A 17772-nucleotide genomic window follows, 5' to 3' on the forward strand; every position below is an offset into this window, starting at 1 on the left:
AGAATTTCCAGAATTTGACAATAACTTTTCTTAATTGTCGTGGGTAAATAGAAACATAGAGCTAAAGCTCTTGGAATGTGGAGATGCAAGGAAAGCTCCATCCTGTGCTGTTAATGCAGTGTATCGTTTAAAGCAGACTTGATTTGACTCAATTGTAGGGTGAACCCAGTGCATAATGTAATGCACAAAAACATTCTTTCTCGAACATTATTATTGTGATATACTGATGGCATACATTAACTTTCTCCATGAGTAGTAACAACCGCTGATCTGACTTTTTCAGATATTATTTATTAGTCCCTGTCCTAGTGTTTCCCTTTTATGTAAAGTAAGTGGAGAGCATGGAGAGGATTAGGGCAATGCCAATGAAGACAAAGCATCACTTGGACAATAAAGCACTATCACAGAAATGGACAGAGTAGATAGGAAATGGACAGAGTAGATGGCAATGCACTGGGAGAATGCTGAACCCTAATGCATTGGAGCACAAATAGGGATTGGACAGAATAGCTTGCCAGAGAAAATTTACATCCTTACTCTGTTGAAGAAGCATAGATGTAAATTGTAAGAGGCCATTGGCTGCAATAAAAGTTATTTCAATGGGATCTTCTAACTCCCTGATCTCTTCCTGTAGGTTCTTAGTTCCTGTTTCCATGGCTTTCCTGCTGCTCTCAAGCTTCCTTTGTTCTCACTGTCTCTACATTTGAGATAACAGTAGTCCTTTCCAAAATACCAGCTAGTGCTTTGTGTGGATCAGTTTGTCATAGTGTAATTTGTAATACTAGATGCAGGCAGGTAAAGTATTTTCTGTGTCCGTCTTAGAAACTTGAATGGAGAAGTTCCGTTCATTGTAACCCTTTTCATTGTTAATTTTACCGAGTCCTGTCCTCCTAAAACCACAAAATCAGACTGTTCAAAGAGGGTGTAAAGTTGTATAATATTTCCTAAGTTTATCATTCAAATAAGAAAGTGACTAATAATGTCACTTGTAATCCAAATTTCACAGTACACTTCCAAGTGCAAGAGTTTTCTGGAATATTATGTCAACAGTTTATGGATGCCTGTAGTGTCTCTGCTGGTTTCTGAAATCTGAAGACTGGCATTAATTCACCCAAAATTCTCTGAATACACAATTTTCTTTTAAATGTTTTTTTTAACTTAAACGCTGAAAGGGAAACACAGTGCAAATTTTCAAAAGACTCATCTGCAGTGATGTTGTTAATATTAGTATTTAGAGATTGCAACTTCCCATTGTGGTGTGATGTTTGGGCTGAGTAGGAGCACCTTTTTGAAGCTGATCCAAAGATTCAGCCAAACACTGTATTGGTGTCTGAAGCTTTGGGGAAAGGTGTGTTTATCATATTATGAATAATGAAGAGCCTTCTGGTGAATAATATGCCAAAAAAATCTTCCTGAATGAGATTGAAGGAATAATGGTGAGAAACAGCCAAAAATACTTTGGAGAATCGTGTTTACAATAGTACAAACAACCTGCTCTCTGTAAAAGGTCAGTTTACTGCATTTTAAGAATTCTGATGGAGATTAAGTTAATTATATATATTATTTAAGATCTGCTATGGAATATTTTAAATAACCATACTCGTTTTAAACAAAGGATGGTTCAGAATGACTTGGCCATAATCAAATTAGCCCCCAAGGGTGGATGAATTATTCAATCTACTACATTGGAGAATAAAGTTATTCTAAATTGCATTTCTGTTCTCTTCCCTGTTTAACAACTTGGAGCAACATCACTGCTATACATGGCCTTTTCTAACCATTAGACCCTTTGACTCTGGCATTTGAGAGGGACCATGGACCATCCTTCTCAAATTTGACAGAAATTCATCTTCATCTTGCATCTACTGCAGTGTGATTTTTATTTTAAATTAGTGGATGCACAACAAACACGAGTTCAGTGACAACTGGTATCAAGTCCCAGTACTTAAATTATCTTTCCACAATGTTGCATCTTGCCAACGAGGCTCGCCACTGGAATGTAGCTAATTTGCAGGACAAATGGGAAACCTATTCAAACAATGTTGACTCCATTCCAGAACCAAATCACCAGGTGTTTAGTTATCAAGCTGCACTATGTGCATGCTTGGAGGCCCATCTCCAAATCATCGTTGACTCGTTCACTGAAACAAGGAGAATGGGCCTAATACTTGACACTCTCAAAACAAAGTTCTCTATCTATCTGACTCTGCTGTACAACACTACACCCCCATCATCTAAAGGTCCACAACAAGATCCTGAAAAACATGGACCACTTCTTGTATCTTAAAAATTAGAATGAAGGCATATATTGATTGAAGTCCCCCAATGCCTTCACAGCGTTTGGCCATCTGTGGAAAAGAGTGAAGAGCAAATATGGCAAAAAGCTCATGGTATACCAGACAGCAGTGATTCATACACCACCCTACATGAGGCACCTCAAAGCACTGGGAAAGTACTGTTAATACTGTCTCCACAGCATACTTCAAATCCACTGGCAGGATAAGGTAACCAATGTCAGTGTTTTTCTCTGGAGCCCTAAGTATACTCAGTCAGGCACCAGATTCCTCAAATGGACACTCCAAGCTCTGCCAAATCGTGAGAACACCAGAGTGGTCAGAGGAAACAATTCAAGTATAGTCTCAGAAGCCTTCGTAGAAAGTCCAACTTGTGCAAGTCCCTGGCCTGTGGCTGCTTAAAATGGAGAAGAAACATTTAGGAGGGCATTGGGCACCACAAGTCTGTTCATTGTGACATAAACAAGCTCATTGTAAATGATGGAAGGAGCACACTACCTCCCCAAACTCTCTCTCCACACACCAGATCAAGCACCTGCCTGACCTGTGGCAGAGTCTGCACATCCCAGATTGGTTTCATCAGTTACCTTGGAACCCAGAGAAAATGGAGTGAAAGAAAGTCATCCTTGCTCGAGGGACCTCCTAAGACAATTTTGTAAATATTGAGCACTGTGGCATATGATTAGTTTGACACAATTCATTAGTAATGCCACACAACCTGTATGTTCTTGACTCCCTGCATGTCCAACCAGTTGACTTAAAAAAAAATGTATTACAGTTTTAACATCCCAATCTCCACTGTACTGATGTTATTTTGAAAGTTAAAATTGAAAATGATAAAACTTGCTCTTATGTAATACCATTCCATTGCGACAGCTAATTACTTTTGGAAAACCATTACCGTTTACAAAGTTTGCCTGCATAATGTACTAAATGAACTAAAGGTAGCAGAAAATCTGCTTTTAGTGATGATGATTCATGCCACATTGAGGAGAACTCTTAATTTTTGTGGAAAAGCAAAAGACTGTGGATAGTCATTGAACTAAACTGTTTCTCCACGTGCTGCATTTTCTGCTTTTATTTTCCATTGTTATGGGATGCTTTGCATCCACCTCAGTAAGGAGATGGGGCCATGTTGTTCTAAGTGTGATGCAGGCTTCAGCATTTGCAGTTCCCTCCCAAATTTTCTCTTCCTCTCCAAACACCATTCTTAAAACACATCTCTGAGAGAGTACAATTTTTAAAATATCAATCTATGAAGGCAGAAATTTTGATGAATAAAAATTAGGTTTATAAATAGATGCCGTAATTCTCAACTCCATTTAATAATCCACCAGCTGAGGTTCATCGTAAGGCTGTCCTAACCAGGTGATTGGCCAGGTTAAAATACCAGCACGTTCACAGCACAGCTTGATTCTCATTTCTCTCATCAACTCCCCCAATTCCCTAAGGAACTACACTAGAGGTAATTTACAGTGGTAATTAATTAACCAACCAGCACAAATTTGGAAAGTAGGAAGAAACTAGTGTTGGGAAAACCCACACGGTCACAGGGAAAATGAATTCCACATAAGCAGCATCGGAGGTCAAGAATGAAGCCAGGCTGCGTGGCAGCAGTATTACCTACTACACCAATTCTGTTCGAATAGCCTTTGTTTTTCATAGCTGATTCCAGAATCTTGGCCTGAATCAATTTTCCTGCACTCCCTTGCAAATAGACTCCAAAGCCACAATAGCCGTCCAAAGTTTTATTGGGCTGTAGTCCAGATAGGTTAGGGTAGAGAGAACCCAACTTGACTGGACAAATAGCATTTTCCTAACCTACAATTGTGATAAACAAGTTCCCCATTAAAAGGCTGCCGTTTAACTCCAGGGAGTGTATGTTGCATTAGCAGCACCATGTACAAACTACGTAGGAGCCAAAAGCAATGTAATTTATTTTTTTTTAACAATATGTCACATGCAAGGCAAGTCTCAATATTAGAATTGGGCTTCCAGGATGCAAAGTATGGTAAAAATTTGGAAGGCCCTTCCACAAACAGCAACTGATTCTGGGTCAATTATTTAAATTCTTGTTATTATGTGAGAAAGGAAAATGCAAGTATATGGAATTGGGTCACAGATCAATCATGATCAAGGAACTAAATGGCATATGCATTACGTCAGCCTTGCCATGTTCATTTTGTTTGATCATAAGCTAGATCCAATTTCTGGATTCAAACAAGAACAAAGCCTGCCTTTTCCACTCTTATTTGCTTATAATTGCAATTCAACTGCAAGTTTTCAATGTTTTAAATTCAAGACTTAATCTAATTGTTCAAGTAATTTCAAACTAAATTTACACAGTTAAATTCTTTGAGATTCACTGAATCATTTTTCTCTGTGTGCAAATTAACAAATCTTTCCAGTTACAGTCTGAGTTCACTTGGCATTGGTTCTCCCTTTAGACCAGCCAGGAGGTTGTTCGCTGTCAGTACAGACATGGTGTTTCTAGTTGCATAAGTGGCACTTCCAATGTGAGGCAGTATAACTGAAAGAAAATCATCACAATATAAGATTTCAAATTCACACCAAGAAATATATGTTCCCAAACTTTGACAGCTCTGAAAATTTAACTGATACACAGTCTCTATAAGGGTGAGAGATTTGTATCATCTTTAGGTTATTAGAAGGTTCTTTACAATAGTTTCACTGTTTATAGAATTACTGAAACATACAAAAAGGACGCTACTGAGCCCATCATATCCAGGACAATAGAAAATAAAATGTGCTATGCTTGTACGTTGTGGCACATCATGTAGTCATCCAAGTACTTCTTAAACACTACGATGGTTACTGCATCTATCAACCATTTGCGAATTCCAGGCCTCTAACACCTTCTGGATAAAAGAAATCCTCCACAATTGTGCTCTAAACATTCTACCAATTATTTTATGTTATTGACCTCTCTGCTGGATGAAATCGATATGTTCCATCTATCTAGGACTCTATATTATACTCTTTAATTAAACGTTCCTTCAGCCTCCTCTGCTCCAAAGACCTGCAGGTTGGTAGGTTTATTTGCCATTGTAAATTACCCTGGTATAGGTCAGAAACAGGAGCATCAGAGTGGAGTTGATGGGCAGGTGAGAGAGGGTAGGTTACAGGGAAAACAAGTGGTGGAATAGGACTGATGGGATTGCACTGAGAACTAGCATAGACTTGATGGTCTGAATAGCCAGGTATGTCACGAGAAAATAAGAGAAATATTCTCTGTCTTAATCAGTAAAGTATATGATACACTTTACTAAATGCCTTATCCACCTGCCTGCAGGCATGTGGACATAAAACATCAACATCCCTCTATACCTCAGCACTTCTCAATGGCCTATTTGTGTGTTCCCTTGCCTCATTAACTCTGCATCAATGAATTCTCACACTTCTCCAGACAAATTCATTTGTTACTTTTCTGCCTAGCTGTTCAATCCATTGAGATTTTTCTGCAGTTTACAGCTTACTGCCTAACAAACACATTTCTGTGTCACGTGCAAAGATAATTGCATTCACTGGGGCAATGTGGACCAATAGTTACAAGTAACCAATCAGATAACAAAGCAACTGGCAGAAAAATATACATGGAAAATATGGCCACAATTACAAAACAATGTTTTCCTAATTAAGATTGCTTTGGCAATGTTTAAGTTGGTGACTGTGCAAATTCAAATAAATTGAATTAGAACTTACCACAGTTTTTCAGTGTCAATAGAGGATGGTCGGTGGGCAACGGCTCTGGATCAGTGACGTCCATTCCTGCTGCAGCAATCTGACCAGTGGTCAGAGCTTTGTAAAGGTCATCCTGGTTTACCACTGCTCCCCTGTGGGGCAGAGAAATCATCAGAAACAGAGGATGTGTTTTAAGGAAACCTTTCATCTTGGCCAGACTTTCATGTAGGCTGCCCAGCCTCCACGGTTTTCAGTCGTAATAGTAAACTAATTACTTTCCATATTTGCCATTGTCAGGGTTTCCCTTTCTATTTTATCCAATATTTTGCCACTCACTGATGTGAGTAAGATGCAACTACTAAAACATCATTTAAATTTAACCACTCACTTTGTTCTCTCCATCTGTTCAAGTATTGACTTTTCAGTGGCATTCACACTCTGCCATTGCCAGTCAGATAGTGATTGCTGTTAGGCTGTAGGGGTCACTAAAGCAGAGTCTAGTTTTAACTACATCTGTATCCTGCAGAAGATTTTTCTAGCAGCTGATAGGGGTTGTGAACAGGAACCTTTGATGAATTTTCCCCCATCTTCAGCATGGTGTTCAAGTAACAGCTTTGTCACTCTCACCTGCACCAAGACCAGCTAATTCAGGATATGGGAACCACAGGAATGTTAATGCTAAAGTAGAAACCTAGAGATCAATACCCACCAAGGCATGTTCTGATATTTTAGAAGACTAAAGCATAGGCACTTAAAGGGGCAAGATATTTATGGTGAGGGTTTGGTAAACTGGATGCCAAAACTCGAGTCCCAATGGCTCAATTTATGAGTTACTTACTGCAGCAAGGGAGTACTAGAAAATAATATCATAGAATCACAGTAATTCATGACACAGGAGGAGGGTGTTCAGTCCATTGTGCCATGCTGGACAAAATGAACTCTTTGTGTTAGTCTTACGTGAACTCTTGGTTCTTAACCTCGTGGATTACAGCTATTCAAGTAATTATTGTCAGGGTTTCCGTCTCCCTCACCCTTCTTAGCAGTCAGTCTCAGACTCCCATATTCGCTGAAGTTTACCCCAACTCCCAACTAATCCTGCAATTAATTTAAATCTCTATCCCTTTGTTATCATTCCCTCTGGTAAGGGAAATGGTCTCCATGTTAAACTGTCTGAGCCTTTCAATTTTATACATCTCAGTTAAATCTCCTCACAGTCTCCTTTGTCACAAAGAAAACAATTCATTCCTGGCCAGTCATTCCACATAACCATAATTCCCAGCCCTGGCAACATCCATGTAAATCCCATCCATGTCCTCTCAAAGTCCTTTCTATATGCAGTACTTTAACTTTGGCCTAAGCAATGCATTATACAATACTAGATTATTAACTGCATTACTTCGCTTCTCAGGACTGCATTCTCTTTGCTACCTTTGCACCCAAATAACTAGTGCATGATATCTTCCTACAGCACAGAACTTTCTTTGTGACTATCAAGCAAACTGCCAATTTTGGTATCATCATAGGACTTTCTACGTCACTATCAACCACACTGCCAATTTTGGTATCATAGGACTTTCTACGTCACTATCAACCACACTGCCAATTTTGGTATCAAACTTCTTCATAGTGGTCCCTACACTGAAGTAAATCAGTTACAAATACCACTTCCTTAACCTCCATACTAGGGCAGCATCTTTATGGAAAGGAGGACATCTCAAATCGGCTTGAAAGGATTGACAGAAGAAAAAGACTAAACTCTCTTTGGCTTTTCTGCCATCCTTTTGGTCACACAATAGAGGTAATAGTGGAAACTGTTGACTAACAAATGCAAACGATTTCTCAATTATCCTGTAATAGGTTGAGACGTGAGCTGAGAAAAACCCAAGGGAACCATTCACTCAGTGAAATAATGTTTCTGCAGATTAATTTAACAGGAAATTATACATGAAAATTAAATATATGCAGCTCTGTAAAGATGCCTTAAAATCAGCTTCTCTGATAAAGAATTGAGATGATAATGCAGAGCTGGGCCACGATATCACTTACCTGCTTGTGTTAATAAATATTGCTGTCTTCTTCATTTTGGAAAACAGGTCCTCGTTACACATTCCCTTGGTTTCAGGACTGAAGGAACACGATACAACAATGAAGTCTGATTCTTCAGCCAATTCATTCAGAGGCACTGTGTAAGATGGGAACATACAGATTCAAGCTGCAATATCCAGTATCCTTCAACAGGATTGCATGAAATTGGACATTTTTTTCTGCACTAACTTCTTGTTCAATTCATCAAACCAAGCAGTGACATTATGCAATACACTGACTGCATACCTACAATCATCTGGTAGTGAAATAAAGAACAGAAATTCCAGCTCCAACCGCAAAACTTGACGAGCTCTGAGAACTTTACCCAAATCAGGAAATGTAGCAAGAAGGACATGGCAGGAGGAACATACCAAAAGAAGCCCTTCAAAGTAGTGTAAAGGAGAAAGTAAACATGCTTTTTACAAATATTGCTGGAATCCATAAACTCAGAAAGTTACAGGAGGGTTTGGTACACTTGAAAGTCACATGTTCCCCACATCAGAACTTGGATAAAGACATCCCAAAAGGCACAAAATGGTACTCCAACATGGGCTACTCTCTTTGCACAAGGAGGGTAAATTAAGTTGGTTGTGATTAGGAAAACATGGAATGTTTAGCTGCAATGTTTAATTATTAGGAATGTTGTTCCATTACATAAAGACAATATATCATATTAGATATCAGTGGATCTAGTTATTACAAGTAATCAATCAGATAACAAAGCAACTGGTAGATGCTTGTGGATGGATGGCCTCAGGCTGTTTGGATTAATGAACTGCACCCTCACTGGTAACCGTGGTCACCAGAACTTTGAAATCCCCTTTTGGAATTTGTGGCATGGGGAAGACATGAATTTCATTAACCATGCAAATGATTTTTTGTCTTAACAAATGTTAGAATTATAGAAAGGAGAAAGTGATTCTGGTAATATATCTGTCCAACACTGAAGGAAACAGAAAATCCTGTGTGTGCAACTACCATAACATAAGTGAGTGGGAAGATCTTGGATAAAATAGAAAAGGGAAACCCTGACAGACGCAAATATGGAAAGTAATTAGCTTAAAACCATGGAGATGTTATGACTGAAAACTAAGAAGCTGGGCATGAGGCTGATTAGAATTTCCTAGACTGCCTTCTTACCGTATTCACCGTGTATCTTGGCAGCAGCTTCTGGCCTTGGCTGTCGTCCAGTGTATAGGAATCTCTTCACTCCAAATGGCATCAGTCTCTGCGCAATTGCAAGGCCTAAAATAAAAACAGCAGAGTGCTTAAAACAAAAACTATAAAATAAAGATTGTGCATTTCTATGGCAACTGCTGCATCCTCAGCACCTCACCATCAAAGGTGTAGTATTTGTAATGCAGACAACCGTAGTTGCCAAGTTGTGCAGAGAAAGGTCAGAAAATCAAATAATGGCATTATTAGTTTTAAGGATAAATGTGAGTCAAAACATTAGGAATATTCCCTCTTCTTGTTTAAGAACGACCCCGGGATTTGTCATGTAATGTGAGGGGGCAGATAGGGTTTGGGATCTCAGCCAATAGCCAGCACCTCTGTGTCAGGCTATATGATCTACTCAAGTCCTAAATTAGGTACCCAACACAACTGGCAGAAATAAAGGAAGAGGGTAAACAAGTGTCAAAAAGTGGTCATCACTTTGGAACACAAACTTGTTTTACATCACTCTGAACTGTCTGTAACTTTTTAACAAAGTAGGTAGCTAAAGAGATTACTGTTAGAATTTATCATGTGTTCTGTATGCAAGCTACTCCTGAAAGCAGTCAGTAGTTACAGCTGAAAGGTAGGTGTCGAAACCTGAAAATGCTGAGGACAGGCAGCATCTTGTGAGCTTTAACTAGCTTCCTTCCTACGCAGATGTTGACTGGCCTGCTGAACATTTCCAGCATTTTCTGGTACTTTTTGAGGTACTTAATGCAGTTGTTTGGCAGGGGGGGGAGGGAAGAAGGTGGGATGGTTCATAAAGGTGTTCTTTGTTAATCCAGGGTAGTTTATGCTTTAAAATCCATCAGATGGACAGAGTGTTCATCACTCTTGTCACTGTCCCATTCATTGCCCAAGAATTCACTCCATAGATAGGATAGTCAATTTGGTATTTCTGAAGCAACAGCACTTCAGGAGTATAATTTTGCTACCACTGTACTACCTGAAATAATGACAATTACAACCTAAAATTCTACCAGTTGTATTCATTCAGGCACATCACCTAGTAAATTATTTGGTTATTTAACAACTGAAAGTTAAGTTAGACAAAGAACAAAGCATGTGGACTTTCATTTGACTTAAGCAACACAAAGATACCAAAAACTAATTGAGCCATGAAATGGCTTTGCTCAACAGCTCAAGAATTCTGCATTTTATTTATTACTTTCTTGTCACAATGTGCAAGACAGCTGAACCGATGACCTCCGAAAACTTTTTCTGGGTGTACCTATTCTTCCCAGGCCCACAATTCCCACGGTGCTCCCAGCCAATCCATAGCCGCACATCCAAAGGGGCTTCCAGGTAGTCCAGCCTCCGCTGAAACAGACAAACAAACTGGTGAGCCCCTGAAAGTAATCGACTAAAAAATACAGCGAGACTTTTCAACAACATTGCATTTCCTCTAATCGCCACCTACTTTTTCACTTCTTCGGCTGCTTCCATTAATCGACGAGATGTCGCTAGGAGCAAAGCCACAGTGAGTTCAGCAGTGGAGTCAGTCAGAACATCAGGAGTGTAGCCCACACGGATTCCCCTTCAAACACAGAACAACATTAAAACTGCTCAAATAACAAGTGGGAGAGAGGGCATACATTTAAGGCAACTAGGAAAAGAAAACAGAAAACACTATTCAATGATAAGGACTGCATCACTCGGTCATAAAACATTGTCGAAGCAGAGTTCAAATATTCTTTAAAAAGAATCAGATAAGCCACGAACAATGACCAAGTGAAGACAGTGACCATGTACCAATGTAGAGACAAGCAGCTCTCCAGGGAGGTCTGTCAATTTTACATTACAAAAAAAATTGAAATTTTGAAAAATACAGTTTGTATTTTAGTTGAATGATATCTGATCACAAATCTGTGGCCAGCTCCTCTAAAGCCTGGCTTTGAATTTGTGCGCAAAAGGGATAATCTTGGAATGACATTCTGAATTATGGAATTACGGTGTGTCACGTGGACACAGTGGGCCATAGTTGTTCCCATACTGCATTACTCTAAGACTAAATATTTTGTTCTAAGTAGCTTGTTGTTGCTTTTCTACAACTATTACGGTAACTTCCTCATCTACTGTCGTCAGCTCTCTTCCATTGCCTATGAAATTGGCAATTTAGAAACAATTAGCAATTAAAAAAAGGCAGTCTCACTCAGGAAGGTGAAAGGATTTTGGTGCAAGATATTGAAAAGTGCCAGACAGGTTCAACGAACAGTATTCATCCAAGATTGGCTTTGGAGAATATAGAGAGTAGGGAGAAATTTAATATTATATCTACTCCCATTTAGAACTGCCCTTTAATTATTTGATAGAACTGAATTTTATCTGTTCTGGGAGTGTTTAAGGAGCCAAACATCAGGGTACTCCACTCTGTTTCTCACCTTCATGTACACCTCATTTCTTACTCCAACCAAAAAGATAAAGTTGACAACAATCTAGTAAATCTAAACTGCATGAGAATTAGTTTCAGGAGGTAAATAATGAAGCTTGCGGTTTACTTTGCTTCCAAGACCGGAACTTCACTTATTAGGTATTAGGAGCCACTGTAACCTGGCGAATCTCTCAGGTTTAAACTGTAACACTACCAGCAAATCATACTGGCTGCTCGAATCATAAAATCAATGGGCCATAATTGTGACAGAAGCATTGCTGGAAATTCTCAGCAGGTCAGCGAGTTAACATTTTAGGTCAATAACCTTCCACCAGAAATGGGAAAACTTAGCAATAAACAGGATTCAACATGCAGAGAAACAACCTAGAGAGGGAAAGAAAGGGAAAGCAATAGAGATTAAATGACAGAAAAGGGGTGAAAAGAGGGTGGCAATTTCACAAGAACAAAAGAGCATCCCATCCCCCGCCTGTCACTTCCACTGGAAGGATAGGGGTATGATTCACCGTGTCTGATTCTAAGGGTGGGCAACAGCATGGCCTTGCCCATTTTGACCCTGAACAATAAAAAGTTGTTTTACCGGTTTTTAATTTCACCCAGTGAAAGATGGTCAAATCCAACGGATAACGTGCTGATAACTTTCAAACACGGCCCTGTAACACAGCAAGAACAAACAGCTCAGACGTGCAGCACATGTTTAGCCATGCACCAACCACCTCTCCAATTTCCTCTGGCAGACAGCAGACTGCCCCAGCTGCTGGGCACGTCAGTCTGGAAATCAGTGAAAGACACACAGCGCAGGAGGATTTGCACAGGTGTTCTCTCTCATCCTCCACCACCACCTCCAGTATTAGAGCAGCCCTGCAAATGTTGCAGTAAGAAAACAAAAACAAACAGGATCGATCGACATTTATTTAATTATTGGATTAAATATCCCCTTACTGTTCTGCTGAAGATGTAGATAGAATATTACAGGCATTTTCATGGACAATTAAACTCAAAATAAAAATGCTGCTTTCCTGTACAAACACTGAGTTCAGCTCTGTGACACAACTGTAGTGGTATACCTGCCGCTTGCAAAACCTCACTGTCGATCTTGTCCGTCAACATACAGTAGAGGCCATGAACCCCTGCAACTCCCTTCAGCAGCTCTTCCTTCGGAACTGGCTCATCAGAGTCCCACTGCTGAATGTTGCAGCTGAAACACAACAGAAGTGGGCCGTCAAGAATGCCACATCCCTCCAGTCTCCGTCAGTTAAATAAACCCACTTAAAATGCTGTTCCTGACAAAATTATTAGAACTTCAAATTGAATATCACAGTAAATTGCAGTTAAAAACTCAGTCTAACACTATCTTCATCAGTGGAGAATTCTGTTTGTTTCCACCCAGCATCTCGGAAGCAGATAAGGTGATGCCACATTATGTACAAGAAGTAAAATGATATCCCTTCAGGACACCTCAGGTTGCTGATTAGGAAACCACAGGGGATGCATGTTGATTGGGGATTGACATATCAAGCTGGATCATACAGCCCGCGCCTGCCTTTTCTCGAGGCAAAGCGCTATACAACTGACCCCTCACAGGCTTCTGCCGACTCAGAACAGGCTCGGAGCTGCAAGAAGACTTCAGGCAACATACCAGAAGTCTCAGCCTGATGACCTTTGTCAGCTCACTGTGTGTGAAGGGTTTTTGAATGTCACTGGTAAATCAAGACTCAAGTTAATAATACAAAAGTTAACAAAAATGTTTCATGATCAATTTCATTAAAAACACATTAAGCAATTAACAAATAGAAAGCAAACTAAATAAAGCACTTAGCCTTATCAACAACAGGAACAGCAACTTCATTCAGAGGAATGGGTCACCATGCCCATGCCAGCCATCCCTGACATAAAGTTGGTGGTAAGATGCAAAGTGCATCTGGACTCTTTCCTCAGCCGGTCAGTGAGCACAGCAACACCTGACCTTTAGTCTGTCTTCTCTTTTGCACTGGACAACACATACACCAAAGTCCAATATGTCCTGAGCTTCACAGGGCTAATAGTCAACCATTAGCTAGCACAGTTTGACCTGTCATCTACCTTGGACTGATGCGATAATAGAACACAACTCTTGTTAGAGCTTTTGTTAGAGGTCTTCCAAACACCTCACTATGTTCTCTTTATTATTAAAAAGAGATTAAGATCATTTAATTTAACAAGCTCCTAATTTTTTTTATAGAGCTGTTTCAATGAGTCAAAAGATTATTGGACACAAAAGCAAAACCAGCCCCAATAAAACAAAGGCAGATGATTAGAAGATTGTTTTTAGATACAAAGGGTTGTTAGGACATTGAATCCCAAACCAGCACTGAAAGCAGAAACTTGATAAGTGTGAAAAAGAAAGTTACCAGAGCAGAAAAATAGGGAGCAAGGTGACAGCTCTTTCAGAGGGCTAGCACTGACTAGATGGGCTGAATGGTCTACTATAAAACTACAAAATTCAACCAAGTTAATTATACAATTGGAACAGCTAAACTTTAATGTAAACATCATTAGGAACAAACATGCACAAAGTTTGCAGCATAGTCATTAAACCAGCGATTTAAGAATGAAAAATATTTTTATCTTGTTATAATCTTAAATAAAAGCAGAAACTGCTGCATATACCTAGCAAGTTAGGCTGCATCTGTAGAAAGGAAAACATAATGATCTACCTTCATCGCTTCTTTCATGAATGTTCATTAACCTGAAACACCAACTCTGTTTCACCAAGTGCTCTGGTTTCCTCCCACATGCCAAGGACCTATAGATTGGTGTATCAATTGATCACAGTAAATTGCTTCTAGCATGTAAGTGAATGGTAAAATCTTCGGGGAGTTGATGGGAATGTAGGGAGAATATAATGGGATTGATGTAGGGTTAATGTAAATAAGTGATTGATGGTATGTGTGTGGGCCAGAAGGCCTGCTTCTATTCTCCATCCAAGACTCTGACACCACAGATGCTGCCTGACCTCCTGTGAATCTCTAGCATTTTTTTGTTATTTAAGCATTCCCATTTTATTTTGATTTTTCAATTCACTTAAAATCTTAACCCAACTCATATTTGAAATATCTTGGAATAAAGATCAAAGAAAAAACAAAAGATTGAAAGAACCATAAACATGCTTCAGCCCACACCAAGCTTTTATGAATAAATGCAGCGAATGATTTTCAAGAAACTGCAAAGGAGAAAGTGCATTGAGAAGGACAGCAACATTAACCTTCGCTAATCACGGCAGTGAATCAAGGAGAAACTGAACTGATAAAGACTCTCAAATCCCTTTATCTTTATTCCAAGATGTTGTTTCAAATATAATTTGGATTAAGACTGGTAATTGAAAAGTCGAAGAATGGGAATCCTGTAAATCTGAAATAAAAACAAAATATTCAGTGCAACCTCAGAAACAATTTTCATTGAACGATAACTTGGAAATTCCTATCCAATGCAAACAGATATGACACTAGAATCCACCCTCAACCACGTTACACACATCTCTCAATTCCTGTTCCTCAACAGGAGCTAGACCCCAGTTCATTGTTCATATACAAGCCCTACTCTGCAGTAAATGCATTATACTAGAACATAGCACAGGAACAGGCCCTTCAGCCCACCACATCTGCACCAATCTAAACTAATCCCATCTGCCTGCACATGATCCATATTCCTCTATCCCCTGCCTGTTCATGTGTCTATCTTAATGCCTCTTAAACTGTGCTATGGTATCTGCTTCTACCACCTCCCCTGGCAACACGTTCTAGGCACCTACCACTCTGTGTAAAAAAATTTGCCTCACAAGTCTTCTTTAAACTTTCCCCCTCTCACCTTAAAGCTATACCCACTAGTATTTGACATTTCCACCCTGGGGAAAAGACACTGACCATCTACCCTATATATGCCTCCCCTATCTATAATTTTATAAACTTCTATTGTTGCCCCTCAGCCTCCGACACTCCAGCAAAAACAATCCAAGTCTGTCCAACCTCTCCTTGTAACTAGTACACTTACCCCAGGCAACATCCTGGTGAACCTCTTCTGAACCCTCAGCAAACCCTCCACACTCTTCCTATAATGTGGCAACCAGAACTGCACACAATACTCCAAATGTGGCCTAACCAAGGTTTTATACACTACTCAATGCCCTGACCAATGAAGGCAAGCATGCTGTATATCACCTTTACCACCCTATCCACTTGTCTTGCTACTTTCAGGGAGTTATGGACTTGAACCTCAAGATCCCTCTACACATCAGTGCAACTAAAGGTCCTGCCATTTACTTTATGGGACCTCCCAAAATGCTATACCTCACAATTGTCTGGATTAAGTTCCATCTGCCTTTTCTCCACCCAAATTTCTGACCGACCTGTATCCTGCTGTATCATTTGACAACTTTACTCAGTATTCCTGGAAAGTCTACACTCTCATTAATGTGCAAACAAGACTCACGATCTACCTTGTTGTGATCTTGCATCTTATTGCACTGCACTTTCTCTGTAGCTGTGACACTTTACTCTGTGCTGTTACTGTTTTTACCTGTACTACATCAATGCACTTTGTACTAACTCAATGTAACTGCACTGTGTAATGAATTGACCTGTACGATCGGTTTGTAATACAAGCTTTTCACTGTACCTCGGTACAAGTGACAATAGTAAACCAATACCAATAACTCTCGATATATGCAATACATCAATTCTATAAACCCCACTTTCAGAATATGCAAAGTATTAATCATGTACACTTTTAGCACAGATGGTGCAGAGTCGATGTATAGTGGAGGCTATGGAACATTTCCGTACGGGGGCCTCTTTCAGCATAGACCGCGCATTAATCTCCAACAGGGCCCACTCTCAATCCTGTACAAACCTACTCTCAGTAAATGCCGTGCAATGCATTCAGACAAGGTCTGCTCACACTAATGCAGCACATTACTCCTGTGCCGAGGTCATCGCCAGTCTCCCCATTCACGTACAATTGCCGCTTTAATTAAACTTTGTCCTTCCGCAGAACCACAACCGGACCCTGGTGCACGCCTCAGCCATCATTATGAACTCACATTCCGGACTCGGTCAATGTCCTCAACCCGTCCTGCGGGATCCGACGGGTCACAAACACCTTCATGAACTTCTGCGTGGCCTTCATCTCCGCCAACGCCTCTCCATCCACGTCCAACTTTGGAGAACAGCTGAAGCAGTGAGTCCGGCTCAAGGCCACCCCCTGGCGGTTTACGGAAGCGCCGCAGCGTGGCTGAAGCAGTGAGTCTAGCTCAAGGCCACCCCCTGGCGGTTTACGGAAGCGCCGCAGCGTGGCTGAAGCAGTGAGTCTAGCTCAAGGCCACCCCCTGGCGGTTTACAGAGCCACTACAGCGTGGCCGAAGCAACGGGTGTGGCTCAAGGCCACCCCCTGGCGGTTTGGGGGAGGCGCCGCAGCGTGAAGAGGCAGAGAGGCCCGCCCGCTGCTGCCACCTGCTGGGAGAGGAAATAAAAACAGAAAATGCAAGAAAAGCTCAGCAGGTCAGGCAGCAGCTACGGCAAGAGAAACAACTAACGTTTCAGATCTGAGACCCTTCATCAGAACCCTGCCAGCACCTGCAAGTTTTTTCTTACTTTTATTTACTGGTGGGAGAGGGAGTTGCATTACCACAGATGTAAAGGAAAACCTGCAATGGAATAGTGAGGTGTGAGACACATATGTCAGGTTGACTAAGCGTCGCTTGCACACAAAATTTGCTGAATTACTTCATTATAATGCTTGCAGACTTTAGTTAATGCCTACAGAAATGGAAAAGGTTTATGAAGATCAAGACCTCAGATCTGGCACAAACCAATGATCTACCAGCCAGCAGTGATCACTGACTGACCTCTTATATGCTTCTGAAACCTGGGCTACTTGTAGCAGGTGCCTCAAGGCACAATAAGTGAAGCCAACAATGATGCCGTCACAAACTGCTCCAAATTTATTGGAAGAAATGTGAACCAATGGCTTGGTTACAGTCAGTTGGCTCTGCTGGACAGACCACATCATTCACATGCCGACACTGGAAGCAGACATTCTGTTCTGAGC

At 40.4% G+C, this 17772-nt stretch overlaps 1 protein-coding gene across 1 annotated transcript; it reads right to left on the reverse strand.

Annotated features, from left to right (window-relative positions):
* Nucleotides 1-4207: 4207 nt before the first annotated feature.
* On the reverse strand, nucleotides 4208-16917 carry LOC127572209 (glyoxylate reductase/hydroxypyruvate reductase-like). Its single transcript, XM_052019143.1, has 9 exons — nucleotides 16766-16917; nucleotides 12756-12886; nucleotides 12269-12341; nucleotides 10720-10836; nucleotides 10531-10619; nucleotides 9222-9326; nucleotides 8043-8178; nucleotides 6018-6148; nucleotides 4208-4824 (listed from the first exon to the last, which is right to left on the reverse strand). The coding sequence occupies exons 1-9, from the start codon at nucleotides 16849-16851 to the stop codon at nucleotides 4703-4705; spliced, it is 990 nt and encodes a 329-aa protein (XP_051875103.1). The 5' UTR covers nucleotides 16852-16917; the 3' UTR covers nucleotides 4208-4702.
* Between the last annotated feature and the right edge of the window lie 855 nt (nucleotides 16918-17772).

Source organism: Pristis pectinata, chromosome 7, assembly GCF_009764475.1.
Source record: "Pristis pectinata isolate sPriPec2 chromosome 7, sPriPec2.1.pri, whole genome shotgun sequence".
Classification (NCBI taxonomy): domain Eukaryota; kingdom Metazoa; phylum Chordata; class Chondrichthyes; order Rhinopristiformes; family Pristidae; genus Pristis; species Pristis pectinata.

What these genes read in the sequence shown, in the direction of transcription:
- LOC127572209 (XM_052019143.1), bottom strand. Translation starts at nt 16,851, where the DNA reads ATGAAGGCCACGCAGAAGTTCATGAAGGTGTTTGTGACCCGTCGGATC. An exon ending in ATATTTATTAACACAAGCAG is followed by an intron (nt 6,149 to 8,042) that starts GTAAGTGATATC and finishes TCTGCCCCACAG; the next exon opens with GGGAGCAGTGGTAAACCAGG. An exon ending in ATTGACACTGAAAAACTGTG is followed by an intron (nt 4,825 to 6,017) that starts GTAAGTTCTAAT and finishes ATTTTCTTTCAG; the next exon opens with TTATACTGCCTCACATTGGA.